Below are 12,098 nucleotides of genomic sequence, written 5' to 3' on the forward strand. Positions count from 1 at the left end.
AGCTCAGTGGGTAGAGCGCGCCCGTTGGCAGATATGATATACGAGCCTTACGACTGAATGAGAGTTATGAGCCTTTCCTTATTGCTTTTAATTTTTTTATGTTTTGATATGCATATCTCTTTGTTTCTGATTTGTTGCTTGCTATTTATTAGTTTTAATTATTCTTTCATTTTTGTCTATATACTTGTATAGAAGTCGAATATTTTCATAAAAACAGTCACTATAGTTTTCATATACGTCTAAGTATATCTTGCTTTGATATCCTACTTTAATGTATTGGAGCTTAGTTTGGCTGATTTTATTTTTATAAGAGAACTATAAATAATATAGGCAAAGACTTGGGATCACGTAAGACCAGTCTGTTTTCATGAGACCCGTGAGATCACTTTTTTACACTTGAAATTTCACAGCCAAACGTTGTGAAGGTAACATCCACAGTGTTTTTATTGTGAAAGTTGTAATTTTTTTTTACCTTCATAGTGTATTTTTGTAAAGTTTCAAGTATAAAAAATGATCTCATTAGTTTTACGAAACAGACTAGTTTCATGTGAACCTATAGACAAAATCATAAATATATTTTTATAAGGAAACTATAATTATAAATAGTATCAGTCGTTTTTTCAGGTCAAAATACGTCGTCGTGTTGAGGTGTTCTCACCGACTGGGCAAGGATAGTATGTTACAACATCGTCGGTCGTCTTCTAACGTTCTACGCCAATTCAACAACACGAAACCTACAAATCACCATTTTCATGATCGTCTAATCTCCAGATTGTTGTTAAAAATCTAAGGTAAACTCCTAATTTAATTATTTTGTAGGCTAAATCAAAGTCCTAGACTGAAGAAATCGATGTGACGGTATTCTAATGTGTGCGCTTGTGTTTGCATATCTAACCGATTTCTGTTGTTATCGATAGAAATGGAAGAGTACAATGATCTGGAGCAGGTTACGGGAAGCCCAACATCTGGAGAGAGTGGATTTGTTCATGTAGAGCCAATTGATTCCGCCTCAATAGATGGTAGTCCAATTAATCAGGTAAATTTTGTGTCTACTAATTTTAGACATTTTCGTTTCATGTCCACAACTGGTAGCATCTATAATCTTGGGCAAATGATTTTCCAGCATTATCGTCCCTCGATTTGACTTTTCGTGTTCAGCTGAATACTGTTGGCTATAATTCCGAAAAAAAAACAGGAATATTTGATAAATACATTAAACTTATAGATGTGTGAAACTATTGGTGTTGAATTTGTAAAACCATGCATATCAATTTTACATTTGAAAGTAAGAAGTTTGACTTCAAAAGTCAAAACTATTGTCTCTCAGTTATTCAGAATGGAAGAGTCTTGGTCTAGTTAGGCAGTTAAGTTTTTACATCTTCTAATGATTTTGTTAAGTTCCAGTAGTGATTTATAAACTCTGATTAAGTTTGATTATTTACACTATTTGGGAAAAAAATTTTGATTACCGGCAACCTCATCTGGCCCCACAAGGAACACGCCTCCAAGACACCAATATGAGAAAAGGGGGGGGGGGGTGGCTCACTCAGCAGCTAAAGCTAGGCGTGGGGGAGGGTGGATAGAAAGAGGACCTGTTCTGTATTTGGACAAAGTCATCCCACCTCTTTGCCAGCTGGGCTATTGGTGTTAAATTTGACTATTGGTTTGTTGCCAAGTTATTTTAGTAATTTGAATTGTGCATTATGCTCAGCTTAATTGTTGTATTTGGAGGAATATTGATCAACAACTTATTGGCAAACTACATTTTGATCATCTTGAGTAGGATGATGGAGTGGTGGTAACAAGCATAGATACTGTACAATATGAGTCAAGTGATATAAGGATGGCTGAAGATGGGGGAAATGAGGAGTTTGTGGATTGCCCAGATGACTTGGTTTCTTATGATGGGATGACTAGTTTTGTTGAAAGTAGCGAAGGAGAAGTAGTTCCTGAAAACCAACAGACATTTCGGGACGATACAGAAGATAATCGGCATGGTTTTTCTGATGGTGAAAGGGAAATCTTTTCGCACCACTATCAGGTTGGCCATCACCTTTTCCCCATAAAACTCCTTTTTGTACCATCATTAAGTTTTTTATATGGTAACCATTAGTGTTTGGGCCAACTTGCACGCACCTTGACTAATCCCATGGGGACATGAAGATTACAACCAGAAATTCCTTCATGGCCCTGAAGAGAGTCGAACTAGCGACCTATGGGGAGGAGCTCAAGAGCCTAGCCTCTATTTGTTGGTTGAGCTGGACGCACCTTGACTAATCCCATGGGGACATGAAGATTACAACCAGAAAATCCTTCATGGCCCCTGAGGAGAGTCGAACTAGCGACCTATGGGGAGGAGCGCAAGAGCCTAGCCTCTATTTGTTGGTTGATCTGGCCTTCAAGGTTACCATATTTAAGGTGGCTTGTATTTACTTAGTGTTTTTTTGCAGGAAGAAAGACGGCGGTTGATGATAGAACTTACTAATCTACACCATCAGCTGAGGGATCTTATTGAGAATCAACCATTGATTGGAGGAAATGACGGTGGGTTGTCTACTGATCAATTCACATCAGCAACAGGAGTGGGTGATGACAAGTCTTTCTTGCCTTTGCATGAGATGATAAATGACTGCTCTAGGTTTATTCAGCTTGCTTTGAGTAAACAGTCACAGACTGAGGTCACAATCAGAGAACTCTATTCCACTCTGGATGCAAAAGATAGAGAAATTGAGGATCTTAATGTAAAAGTCACTAAACACAATGTACCACAACTGTCATCTGTTGAGACCATTGCAGATAGGATTTTATCTTCGATTGCAACTGTCGTTGGTGGGGAAGAATTTCCTGATACATCTGTTAGTGGTAAACTGTCTCATCTTGAGAAAAGCACCTCCCTTTTAATTGAGAAGTACAATCACTTCCTTTCTGAAGTTGAGATGCTTAACCAGTGTTTGGCAGAGATTAAGTCGGAGTACCATATGCAAACTGACATGGATAAAGTTCTATTCACTGTACGAGAGGAATTGATCGAGTCGAAAAGAAAAGAACTTGAGTTGGCCAATAGAAGCAGCCATTTGGAAGATGAATACAGGAAGCTGATGGAACAAGTTGATAAAGGCAGAAAAACCATTGAGATGTTGTATTCAGAGATTGGAAAGCTCAAAGGGGAAGTTGAAGTAGAGAAGGCAAGGTTTAGTAATGCCAAAGAAAAGCTTGGCTTGGCTGTGACCAGAGGAAAATCATTGGTTCAGCAACGTGACTCATTGCGGCAAGTGATTGTGGAGAAAACAAATGAATTAGATAAATGTTTGATTGAACTGCAAGAGAAGTCAAGTGCCCTAGAGGCTGCTGAGTTGAGAAAGGAGGAGATGGAACATGCTGAAGCTTTAGCTAATTCACTGAAACAAGCTCTTTTGCAAAGGGACATGATCCTTGAGAAGTGTGAAGAAGTTTTGTCTCTCAGTGGTGCTGCAGAGGAACTTCAATCATCAGATATCATTGATAAGGTTACGTGGCTTTCAAATGAAAGAAGTAGACTGGCACTTGTCTCTTTGGAATTTCAGAAACTCACCAATGCATTATCCTCTCTAGAGTTACCTGAAGTCGCACAGTATACTGACTTGGGATCTCAAGTTAGTTGGTTGTTGGAATCATTTAATATGGCTAAATCCCAATCTAGTAAGCTACAAGAAGAAATTAATACAATGAAAGAGGGTACATGTGCGGAGATTGATCGCCTTACATTATTACTGTTGGTGGAAGCTCAGGAGAAGAGCTATCTTGAAGATGAGTTTGAAGATTTGACACACGAGTACAAAGAAGTTGTCAAGGAGAAGTGCCAAGTTTTCTTGGAGAAGGAACAGATGCTGACTCTGTTACTTGATGCATCTGGGATTTCAAGAGATGGTCTGGAGGACAGCATTAAACTACACTCTGACATAGCCATGGTGATTGACAGATGTTTATCAAGGATAAAAGAAAATGCCATAGGTTCTTATGAACCATCTCCTATGAAGACAGAATTACTTGAAAAATTTATGGACCTGTTGTATGAAAAGGATCAGGCGTGTAAGCTCTATGAGCAAATACTAGAGGAAGAGACAGTGGATAAGTTGGAGCTGGATAAATGCTTAAATAAGATAGCAAAGCTTTCTGAAGAACTTCATGTATTGAAAGATAAGAATGGGTCTCTGCAAATTGATCTTCAAAGATCTGAGGATAAAGCTATGTTATTGAGGGAAAAATTATCCATGGCAGTTAAGAAGGGCAAAAGTTTGGTTCAAGAGCGCGAGAGCATGAAACAGCAAATGGCTGAAAAGAATACTCAGATTGAGGCATTAAAGCAGGAACTAAAACAACAAGAAGCAACAATAAATGACTGCAGGGATAAGATTAGTAAATTGTCAAGTGATGTGGAACAAATCACAAAGTTGGAATCTGATCTTCTATGTTCAAAAGAAGAAAGAGATCAAATTGAGCAGTTCTTAGTGGAGAGCAATACTATATTACAGCGGGTAATTGAGGCCATTGATTGTATTGTTCTTCCAGTTGATTTAACAGACCCAGTTGAAAAGGTGAAGTGGTGTGCAGCTTATTTAAATGAATGCCAAGTTGCAAAGGCTCAGGCAGAGCAGGAGTTGGGAGATGTGAAAGACGAAGCCAGTATGCTGACTAGCAAGTTGACTGATGCCCTGACAACCGTGAAATCCCTTGAAGATGCATTATTGACTTCTGAGAAAAGCGTGTCACAGTTAACTGAAGAAAAGAGAGAGTCAGAAATGTTGAGAACACATATTGAAGAGGAATTACATAAAGCAATGGAGGAATGGAAGATTTCAAAGACACGGGCAGAACAAGAAGCGGGAGTATTACAAGAGGAAGTCGCTACATTGAACAACAAGTTGATGGAGGTCCTGACAAACTTGAAAACACTGGAAGATGTACAATCAGGTTCAGTGAAAATGATCACTCAACTAACAGAAGAGAAGCGAGAACTAGAAGTTGCCAAGTCTTGTGTCGAACAAGATTTACATAAAGCACTGGAGGATGCATCTTCTCAAATGAGTAAGTTTCAAGAGATTATTGCAAGTAAAAACTCGCTTCAAGAGGAGTTGTCACTTGCCGAAAAAAACATTTCTGCCGTCAGGAGTGAAAAGGAAGATGCTCAAGCTAGTACAGTTGCTTCTGAAAGGGAGCTACAGAAAATTAAGGAGGAAGTTTCTACTCATGTCATCAATCTGGATGAAGCCTACAGAACTATTAGGTCCCTTGAGGATGCAATGTCTCAGTCACAGACGGATGTTTCTCAGTTTTCCAATGAAAATGAGAAGGCACGTGATAATGTGAGTTTATTAGAGAGTGAAATAAAGAAGCTCAAAGAAGAAATTGCACACCATGAGCGCATGTTCGCGGATGCCTCTGCAACTATTAAAACATTAGAGGATGAATTGTTGAAGGCCAAGAACCATATTTCTGATGTTGTTGGAGAACAGAAGATTGCTGAACAGGAGATTTTAACCCTCAATACCCAGTTGAGTGGATGTAGGCAAGAGTTAGCATGTAAGCATGATTTTGAGCTCCCGAGCTTCCTTGACAATTTGCAAGTAATTTTGAAAGATGGAACTTTGTTGACCTTGTTCAAGCAAAGCTTTGAGAAAAAAATTGAAATCTTTATAGAAATGGACCGCCATCTTAAAGATATCATGGATTGTTTTGATTCAGAACAACTGAAAGATTATCCTGCCATTGAGGTAACATATATATCCTCCCAACATACATAATAGTCCTCATCTTGTTTGTTTGATTTTTTGGAAACTGTTCTGTATCACAATGGTCTCTTTGTTTATTCTCCTGTGGTTCGTGTATAGTAGCATGTTGTAACGTTCACATCTGTTTACTGGAGCATCTCTTCTGTTTATGTAAAGATTGGGCCAAAGATGAAAGTAGGTCGTCATATAGTGTACTTTTTTGAAGTTGATGAGTATGATGATGTTAGAATAGATTTTCTGACCATGCATACAGTTTATAGTTTACAGTAAGGAGTCCAAAATTCTAGTTGTCATCATCTTTACACCACAATTTCAACTTGGCGATCTGTTGCAGTTGCCTTGGGTCAGTGACATCCATGCTTTTCATTTGGATGTGGTCCAACCCTTTACTAATAATTAGAGAAAAGAACCCCACCTTATCTCTCAGTATGTGTTATCTCTACCTGTACCTAGCTCATCATGTCTACTTAGCCGTCTTTCCTAGGGGGTGAATGTCTTCATGAAAATCCTCTCAGTTTTACATTATCTGAACTTGACTTTTGGTTCAGCTCCTCACAGCACTTATTTTTACAGGAAAATTTTCAGTTGTCAACTTTCCTACCTGCTGGCTTTGAGAATGTTCTGAACACCGAAATTGATGCACCAGATGCTGAGGATATTGGTTCATTCGCTGGAAATTTTTTGGAAAAGTTTATCTTGAGAAACCAGATTCTTGCAGATGAATTTGGCCGTTTATCTACATCTACCAATGATCTGACGACATCGTTGTTGATAAAACTGGATGCAATAAGGAATACTGTGCCATTTATGGTTGAGCACACAAAAACTTTGCAAAAAAATGTTAATAATTTGCATATTGATAAACAAGCACAAGAGGATAGAGTGGTAGTTCTTGAACATGATATTAAAGTGTTGCTTTCTGCCTGTGCTGATGTTACCGAAGAAATGAAGAATCTAGTTGAGAATAATATTCTGGAAATTGATTCTGCCCATGGGTTGGACAAGTTGAATTCTAACCCCTCCTCAAATATTAGAGAAATTGTCATTGATAATGAGGCACTAGCAGATGTCAAGGTTGCTGAGGAGATGTTGTCTGCTGCTAGAAATGTTCAAAGTGTAATCGAACATTGTGTTGATGTAAAACAGAAGATGACCACCACGATTACAAAATTGCAGGCTGAGTTAGAGAAAACCAGGTCAATGTACGACAAAGCCAAAGAAGAAAATGACATATTCCAAAACAAGGTTTCTAAGTTGGAGCCCAAGCTAGCAGCATCTCCAAACCTGCACTATGAAATGGGTATTAAATTAGAAGATAGCCAGCCAAAAGAGGATGACTGGAATGAAAGAGAAGCAGAGTTATCCAAGCAGACTACTGCATTTATTGAAGATCATGGTAAAATATTGCCTGTATTTTTATGAGTACCCTTAGATTTGATTCCATTTTGTAGTAAAGAATGGCATACCACATGTACCATGCATTATCATCTTCTATGTCACTAACCATCATATATGTTAATTGTTTTTCAGAGGCTCAAAATGATCTTCTGTCAGCTTCCGAAATAAAATCCCTGTTTGATAAAGTTAATGGGATCACAATCCCTTTCCCAAACGCTGGAGCAGGAGACATACAACCCCATGATTTAGACCCCACCAAAAAGCTATTTTATATAGTTGATAGTGTAAATGAATTGCTGGATCAGATTACCTTGCTGTCTAATGCCAAAGAAGAGCTGCAGTCAACCCTTTCGAGACAGGCCCTTGAAATTGAACATTTGGAGGAGGAATTTGATGAAGCCCTCAAGGATAAAGACTCTGACAAGATAAAGGAATTATTTGAGTTATCAATAGGGCTGGAAAGTATTATTAGTAAATTTGGTGGTGACGAATCTATTGGAGGCAAGAAATCTGGTGATGTAGCAGCACTGCTCCCAGTACTAGAGAGGCTTGTTCAGAGCATGGTTTTGGATGGTGAAAATACAAAAATGGAAGCTCAAGACCTAGGTGTCAAGTTGCTGGAGACACAGAAGGTGGTAGAGGAGTTAGCAAGCAAGGTTAAATTACTTGAAGATTTAAATCAAAGTCGAATTGATTCACCAGACACAATACATGAAAAAGGCATCACTGAAGCATCTGCCTTGCCTCCACGGTCTGAAATATCTGAAGTCCAAGATCTGGTATGTATTATTGCATTTATGATTTTTCATGGCAACCGGTTTTAATCTTTACTGCACTTCTATTATGATGTTCTCTTTCCTTTTTGAAAATGATGTACACTAAACACAAGGCATAAGAGAAATTAGACATAGGGATTTCACTTCATTTGAACATAGAAGTATAAATAGTTCAAACAGAAACATTTTAAGGCACCCATGCTGTTTTCTTCCGAATTCAGCTTTATACAAGTTCTGTTTCTCATCAAGTGCGAGTAACAGACTTCCATAATGATATATTCATAGTTCATGTATCTCGTGAGCTTCACATGCATAATCTGTTTTATCCAAAAGGTAATAGCCTAGCATGCATGGATAGTCATCTTGATAGCAAAATAAGAAACAAGAGTTTTCTAGAGGAGGATAAGGTCATTGAATGATCAAACACTCGGCACATCTTGATTAGCTCCTGCTCCTGCCTATTGTGTAATTGATTTTGATTGGCTGTTACCTTGAAATACATAGAGACCATGCTTGTAGGCATATTCAGAAAGATTGCACCTTTAGCCCTTACGTATGAGGAAACAGTTATTAGTGAACACAATCAAAATCAATTCGGAAAGATTGCACCTTTCACCTTTTACTATCATCTTTTTTAATTTTAAGAGGGTTTTGTGTACAGGGACCAATTGGGAAAAGATCCATGCCATCTGCTGCTCATGTGAGAACTTTAAAGAAGGGATCAAATGACCATCTTTCCATAAACATAGATCAAGAATCTGATCGTTTGATTGATACACGGGAAACTGTTGAAGACAAACGTATTCTTCTAAAAATTTCTATTGTTCATTTACCATTACCTCCCATCATTTGTGAAACTTGTATTGAACTTCCATTCTTTCAGGTCTTATATTCAAGTCCCTGCATACGACTGGTCTTGTGCCAGCACAAGGGAAGATCATCGCAGATCGGCTTGATGGAATATGGTAAATACTTCAAGTGATTCATTTAATTTGTTTTTATTTCATATGGGGCCACACAAAGATGAATGAGCTTTAAAACCACCATATCCTAAAGAACATTGCAGTGACACCACAGAAAGCAAACAAACGTCATTTAAGATGATATATATAATGGGAATCAACAAGTTTGAACATCACCAACAGTTGGAGATTGATAGTGTGACCTTGTGGGTCCAATTTTGTTCAGTATAGAAGCGTTGTTACCATTTAACCATGAATACTTAAGGCTTTACCAACGCAGTTAGTTTCTAACGGTTTAATTTTGTACAGGGTTTCTGGTGGCCAAGCTTTGATGAGTCGGCCACGGGCAAGGCTAGGGCTCATAGCTTATTGGCTTGTCTTGCATCTATGGCTTCTGGGCACTCTTCTGTGACCAATAATACGACACTCCCAATGGAGATCGGCTTGTAAGTTGTACCACTTACATATATCCCTTAACCTTCTCCTTTTTCACATTATTTTCTTACTACTTATAGAAATCTAGACTTAGAAATGAACGGGCCCGTTGTTCTTTTGATTCTCTGCAATCGGATTTTTAGGGATTCAGAGACTCCATAACACTATAATCCTCTCCATGTTACTGGAGAATGTTTTACATTGAAATGTTAGCCATTCGGGGATCGACCCCAAAAGTTGTTGAGTTGAAAAATATATTATTACACCAATCAGTGGATCGAAAATGTAAATAGTTAAAAGTAGGTCGTTTCCCTAATAGCTCTCTGAAGCTCGTCCACAGAATATTGAAGCATAATGAATCTACTTTAACGAATATAAGAAATGGCTAAAAGACAATATATATATATATTCCAAGAGAAGTTCATTAATAAGGAACACAATTACAAGATTACAAGTTCAATGTACCCAATTTATATATCACTAATTAATTTCTCATTTTGTTGATCTGGTTAAGAGCAGGCTGTAGTATGTTGTAGAGCACCCAAAGAATAGCAGGTGCGATCACGATTAACAGAAGCTGCCCTCTGTTGTCATTAGCAGCCGCCTCGGCTACCGCCGCGATTTCGCCGGCTGCCGCCTCTGGTGTCGCAAACAGCCCAGATGATGTTGCCAAACCACCACCAATCCCAAGCCCAACCACCACTCCTTTCGTCCTCATCCTGTTGATCTGGTTAACCGCAGGTTGAAAAATGTTGTACAACACCCAAGCAATGGCCGGAACCAGCGGCAACAAAAGCGCGATTCCGCGGTTGTCTCCTTCCGCGATGTCTGCAATTTGCTGGGCTGCAAAAGCAGGGTCACATGAGCTCAAGGTGGAGAAGATTGCTCCGGCGATGGCGGTTCCCGCGATGGAGATGGTGGCGGGTTTTGAGGTGGTGAGAGATTTGGGAAGGTTTTGGACGGCGAGGATGGAGATTTGTTTGGTGGGGATTGGCTTTAAGGGCTTGATGCACTTGGCATTAAGCATTGCCATGGTGGTGGATAGTGTGGCTGCCATTGGAGGTGGTGGTGGTGGTGGTGGTGGTGGTGGTGGATGGCGATTGGTGGTGGTTGAAGATGGAATTTTGTGGTGAGACAGAAAAGGGGAGATGGGTGAAATTGGGCATATAGGAAGTGAGAACCAATGGGGTTAGTGTATTCAAGATTGTGGTCTTATCCGAATAAGGATTTTGGGGAGATATGAGCCTCATATTTAAGCACCCACTTCAGTTTTCTTATCACTAACTTGGCTACCATTGGATTAAACTTGGTCAAAGTCAATATGTGTATAAATCAATCCTACTCCCCAAGTACCCTGTTTTTGCTTTTGGTTTTTCTCGATTCTGTTTTTTTTTAACCATGGGTCTAGGTCAGTTTGTGTACACCTCAACTGATCTCATGGATCCTAAAAATAACAGACAGATAATTTATTTGTGGTCCTGAAAAGACTTGAATTGACAAACTATTTGATTCTATCATAATAGTAAATGAAGAAATAATTTTAACTTTGTAATCTTGATAGAAGGAATATCTCTGGTAATGTAGCTCTCAGGCGTGTATTTCAGTTGACAAATGGGAGGAGCGATTTGGAGACGGATTCGAACCCTTTTGCTAGCTTATGCTACTACGGTAACAGTGATATGTCTCTTCACATGTGGTTCCGGTAGGGGTCCATATGAGGCTGACTAGAGTTGCCGATAATCGACCTTTACTCGAGCATATGGTAACGCAAGACAGATTTAGAGTAAATTGGATCCTTCAAAGAAAATATTACATTGCTCGAATTTGAAACTAATACGAACGTTTTAAACTTACAAGAAAATAATTGCTATTGTATACTATAGTACAACATTAGTTTTTTAGTCTACCTTTATACCAGTACATATTAAGAGACAGGTTGACCACCTGATTTTATATAGTATTCATGGTAAATAATTTGATAAATATTCATTATTGTTAATTAAGGTTATTCATAATAAATAATGCCTAAAACAGGTGGTTCTCGACTTGAGCAATTGCTAGACAAACCACCCTCTACACAGTAATTGTTCTAAGCTAAAGGTATGAATTTGCCATCAAATGGTACTTGTCGAGTATCAGGGTTTTGATTTCAAGTCTTTTGTTAGAGATGTGTGTATGAGCAAAAACCATCTCATGATCAGAGAGAATACAAATACACAAACAAAAATTTTGAGCTCTTGCATTTTTCAACAATTCGAAGGAAGATAAAAGTCGTTCATAATGATATTACAATCTCGAGATCAAATTATAACCTTAGAAGAAAAGCCAACGGATTACAAAAATCAAATAACCAAACAAAAAAAACCCCAATCCAATCGAACTTGTGATTCAAACTAATTCTTCAAACAAGCAAACAACGAACCATTAGAATTGAAATTTATTTTATGAAACATGCATACCTTGATAACAATAGAGTAAAACAAATTATCCTTCTCCAACTGTCGATAATGCAGTCAAGTTTTAACGGGTGTATAACCTTAAATGATATGTTAATTAAAAATACGACTTTTTAACTTATAAAAAAGAAAATGACCTCATGTTCATCATAAGTTTATGGATTTCACCAAAAGGTCTTTATTTAACGGTATCGAGCATTTAGCTTCTAGAGAAGTCAATGGTTCAAATCTCACCAAAGATAAGAATAATATGTAAATTTATTTATTCATTTACCGTATATAAATATTATATACTTAAAAAAA

General features: G+C 38.1%; 2 protein-coding genes across 6 annotated transcripts; one reads left to right on the forward strand and one right to left on the reverse strand.

Annotated features, from left to right (window-relative positions):
- The first annotated feature begins 707 nt into the window (after window positions 1-707).
- LOC112527340 (nucleoprotein TPR-like) lies at window positions 708-9,943 on the forward strand. Of its 5 annotated transcripts, none has more exons than XM_025137934.1 (10): window positions 708-791; window positions 918-1,036; window positions 1,784-2,041; window positions 2,451-5,750; window positions 6,342-7,164; window positions 7,299-7,945; window positions 8,604-8,742; window positions 8,826-8,907; window positions 9,214-9,354; window positions 9,859-9,943. In XM_025137934.1, the coding sequence occupies exons 2-9, from the start codon at window positions 920-922 to the stop codon at window positions 9,314-9,316; spliced, it is 5,469 nt and encodes a 1,822-aa protein (XP_024993702.1). In that variant the 5' UTR covers window positions 708-791; window positions 918-919; the 3' UTR covers window positions 9,317-9,354; window positions 9,859-9,943. The 5 variants fall into 5 exon arrangements, with proteins under 5 accessions (XP_024993702.1, XP_024993701.1, XP_024993705.1 ...); XM_025137933.1 differs by having other exon boundaries at window positions 9,214-9,350; window positions 9,859-9,942; XM_025137937.1 differs by lacking the exon at window positions 1,784-2,041 and having other exon boundaries at window positions 9,214-9,350; window positions 9,859-9,942.
- On the reverse strand, window positions 9,723-10,564 carry LOC112527341 (photosystem II core complex proteins psbY, chloroplastic-like). The gene has a single exon (XM_025137939.1). It carries the CDS (start codon window positions 10,394-10,396, stop codon window positions 9,824-9,826), a length of 573 nt encoding a protein of 190 aa, XP_024993707.1. The 5' UTR covers window positions 10,397-10,564; the 3' UTR covers window positions 9,723-9,823.
- Window positions 10,565-12,098: the final 1,534 nt, after the last annotated feature.

This window comes from Cynara cardunculus (assembly GCF_001531365.2).
Source record: "Cynara cardunculus var. scolymus isolate 2C chromosome LG 15, CcrdV1, whole genome shotgun sequence".
Taxonomy (NCBI): Eukaryota; Viridiplantae; Streptophyta; class Magnoliopsida; order Asterales; family Asteraceae; genus Cynara; species Cynara cardunculus.

What these genes read in the sequence shown, in the direction of transcription:
- LOC112527340 (XM_025137934.1), top strand. Translation starts at nt 920, where the DNA reads ATGGAAGAGTACAATGATCTGGAGCAGGTTACGGGAAGCCCAACATCT. An exon ending in ATGGTAGTCCAATTAATCAG is followed by an intron (nt 1,037 to 1,783) that starts GTAAATTTTGTG and finishes CATCTTGAGTAG; the next exon opens with GATGATGGAGTGGTGGTAAC. An exon ending in TGCATTTATTGAAGATCATG is followed by an intron (nt 7,165 to 7,298) that starts GTAAAATATTGC and finishes ATTGTTTTTCAG; the next exon opens with AGGCTCAAAATGATCTTCTG.
- LOC112527341 (XM_025137939.1), bottom strand. Translation starts at nt 10,396, where the DNA reads ATGGCAGCCACACTATCCACCACCATGGCAATGCTTAATGCCAAGTGC.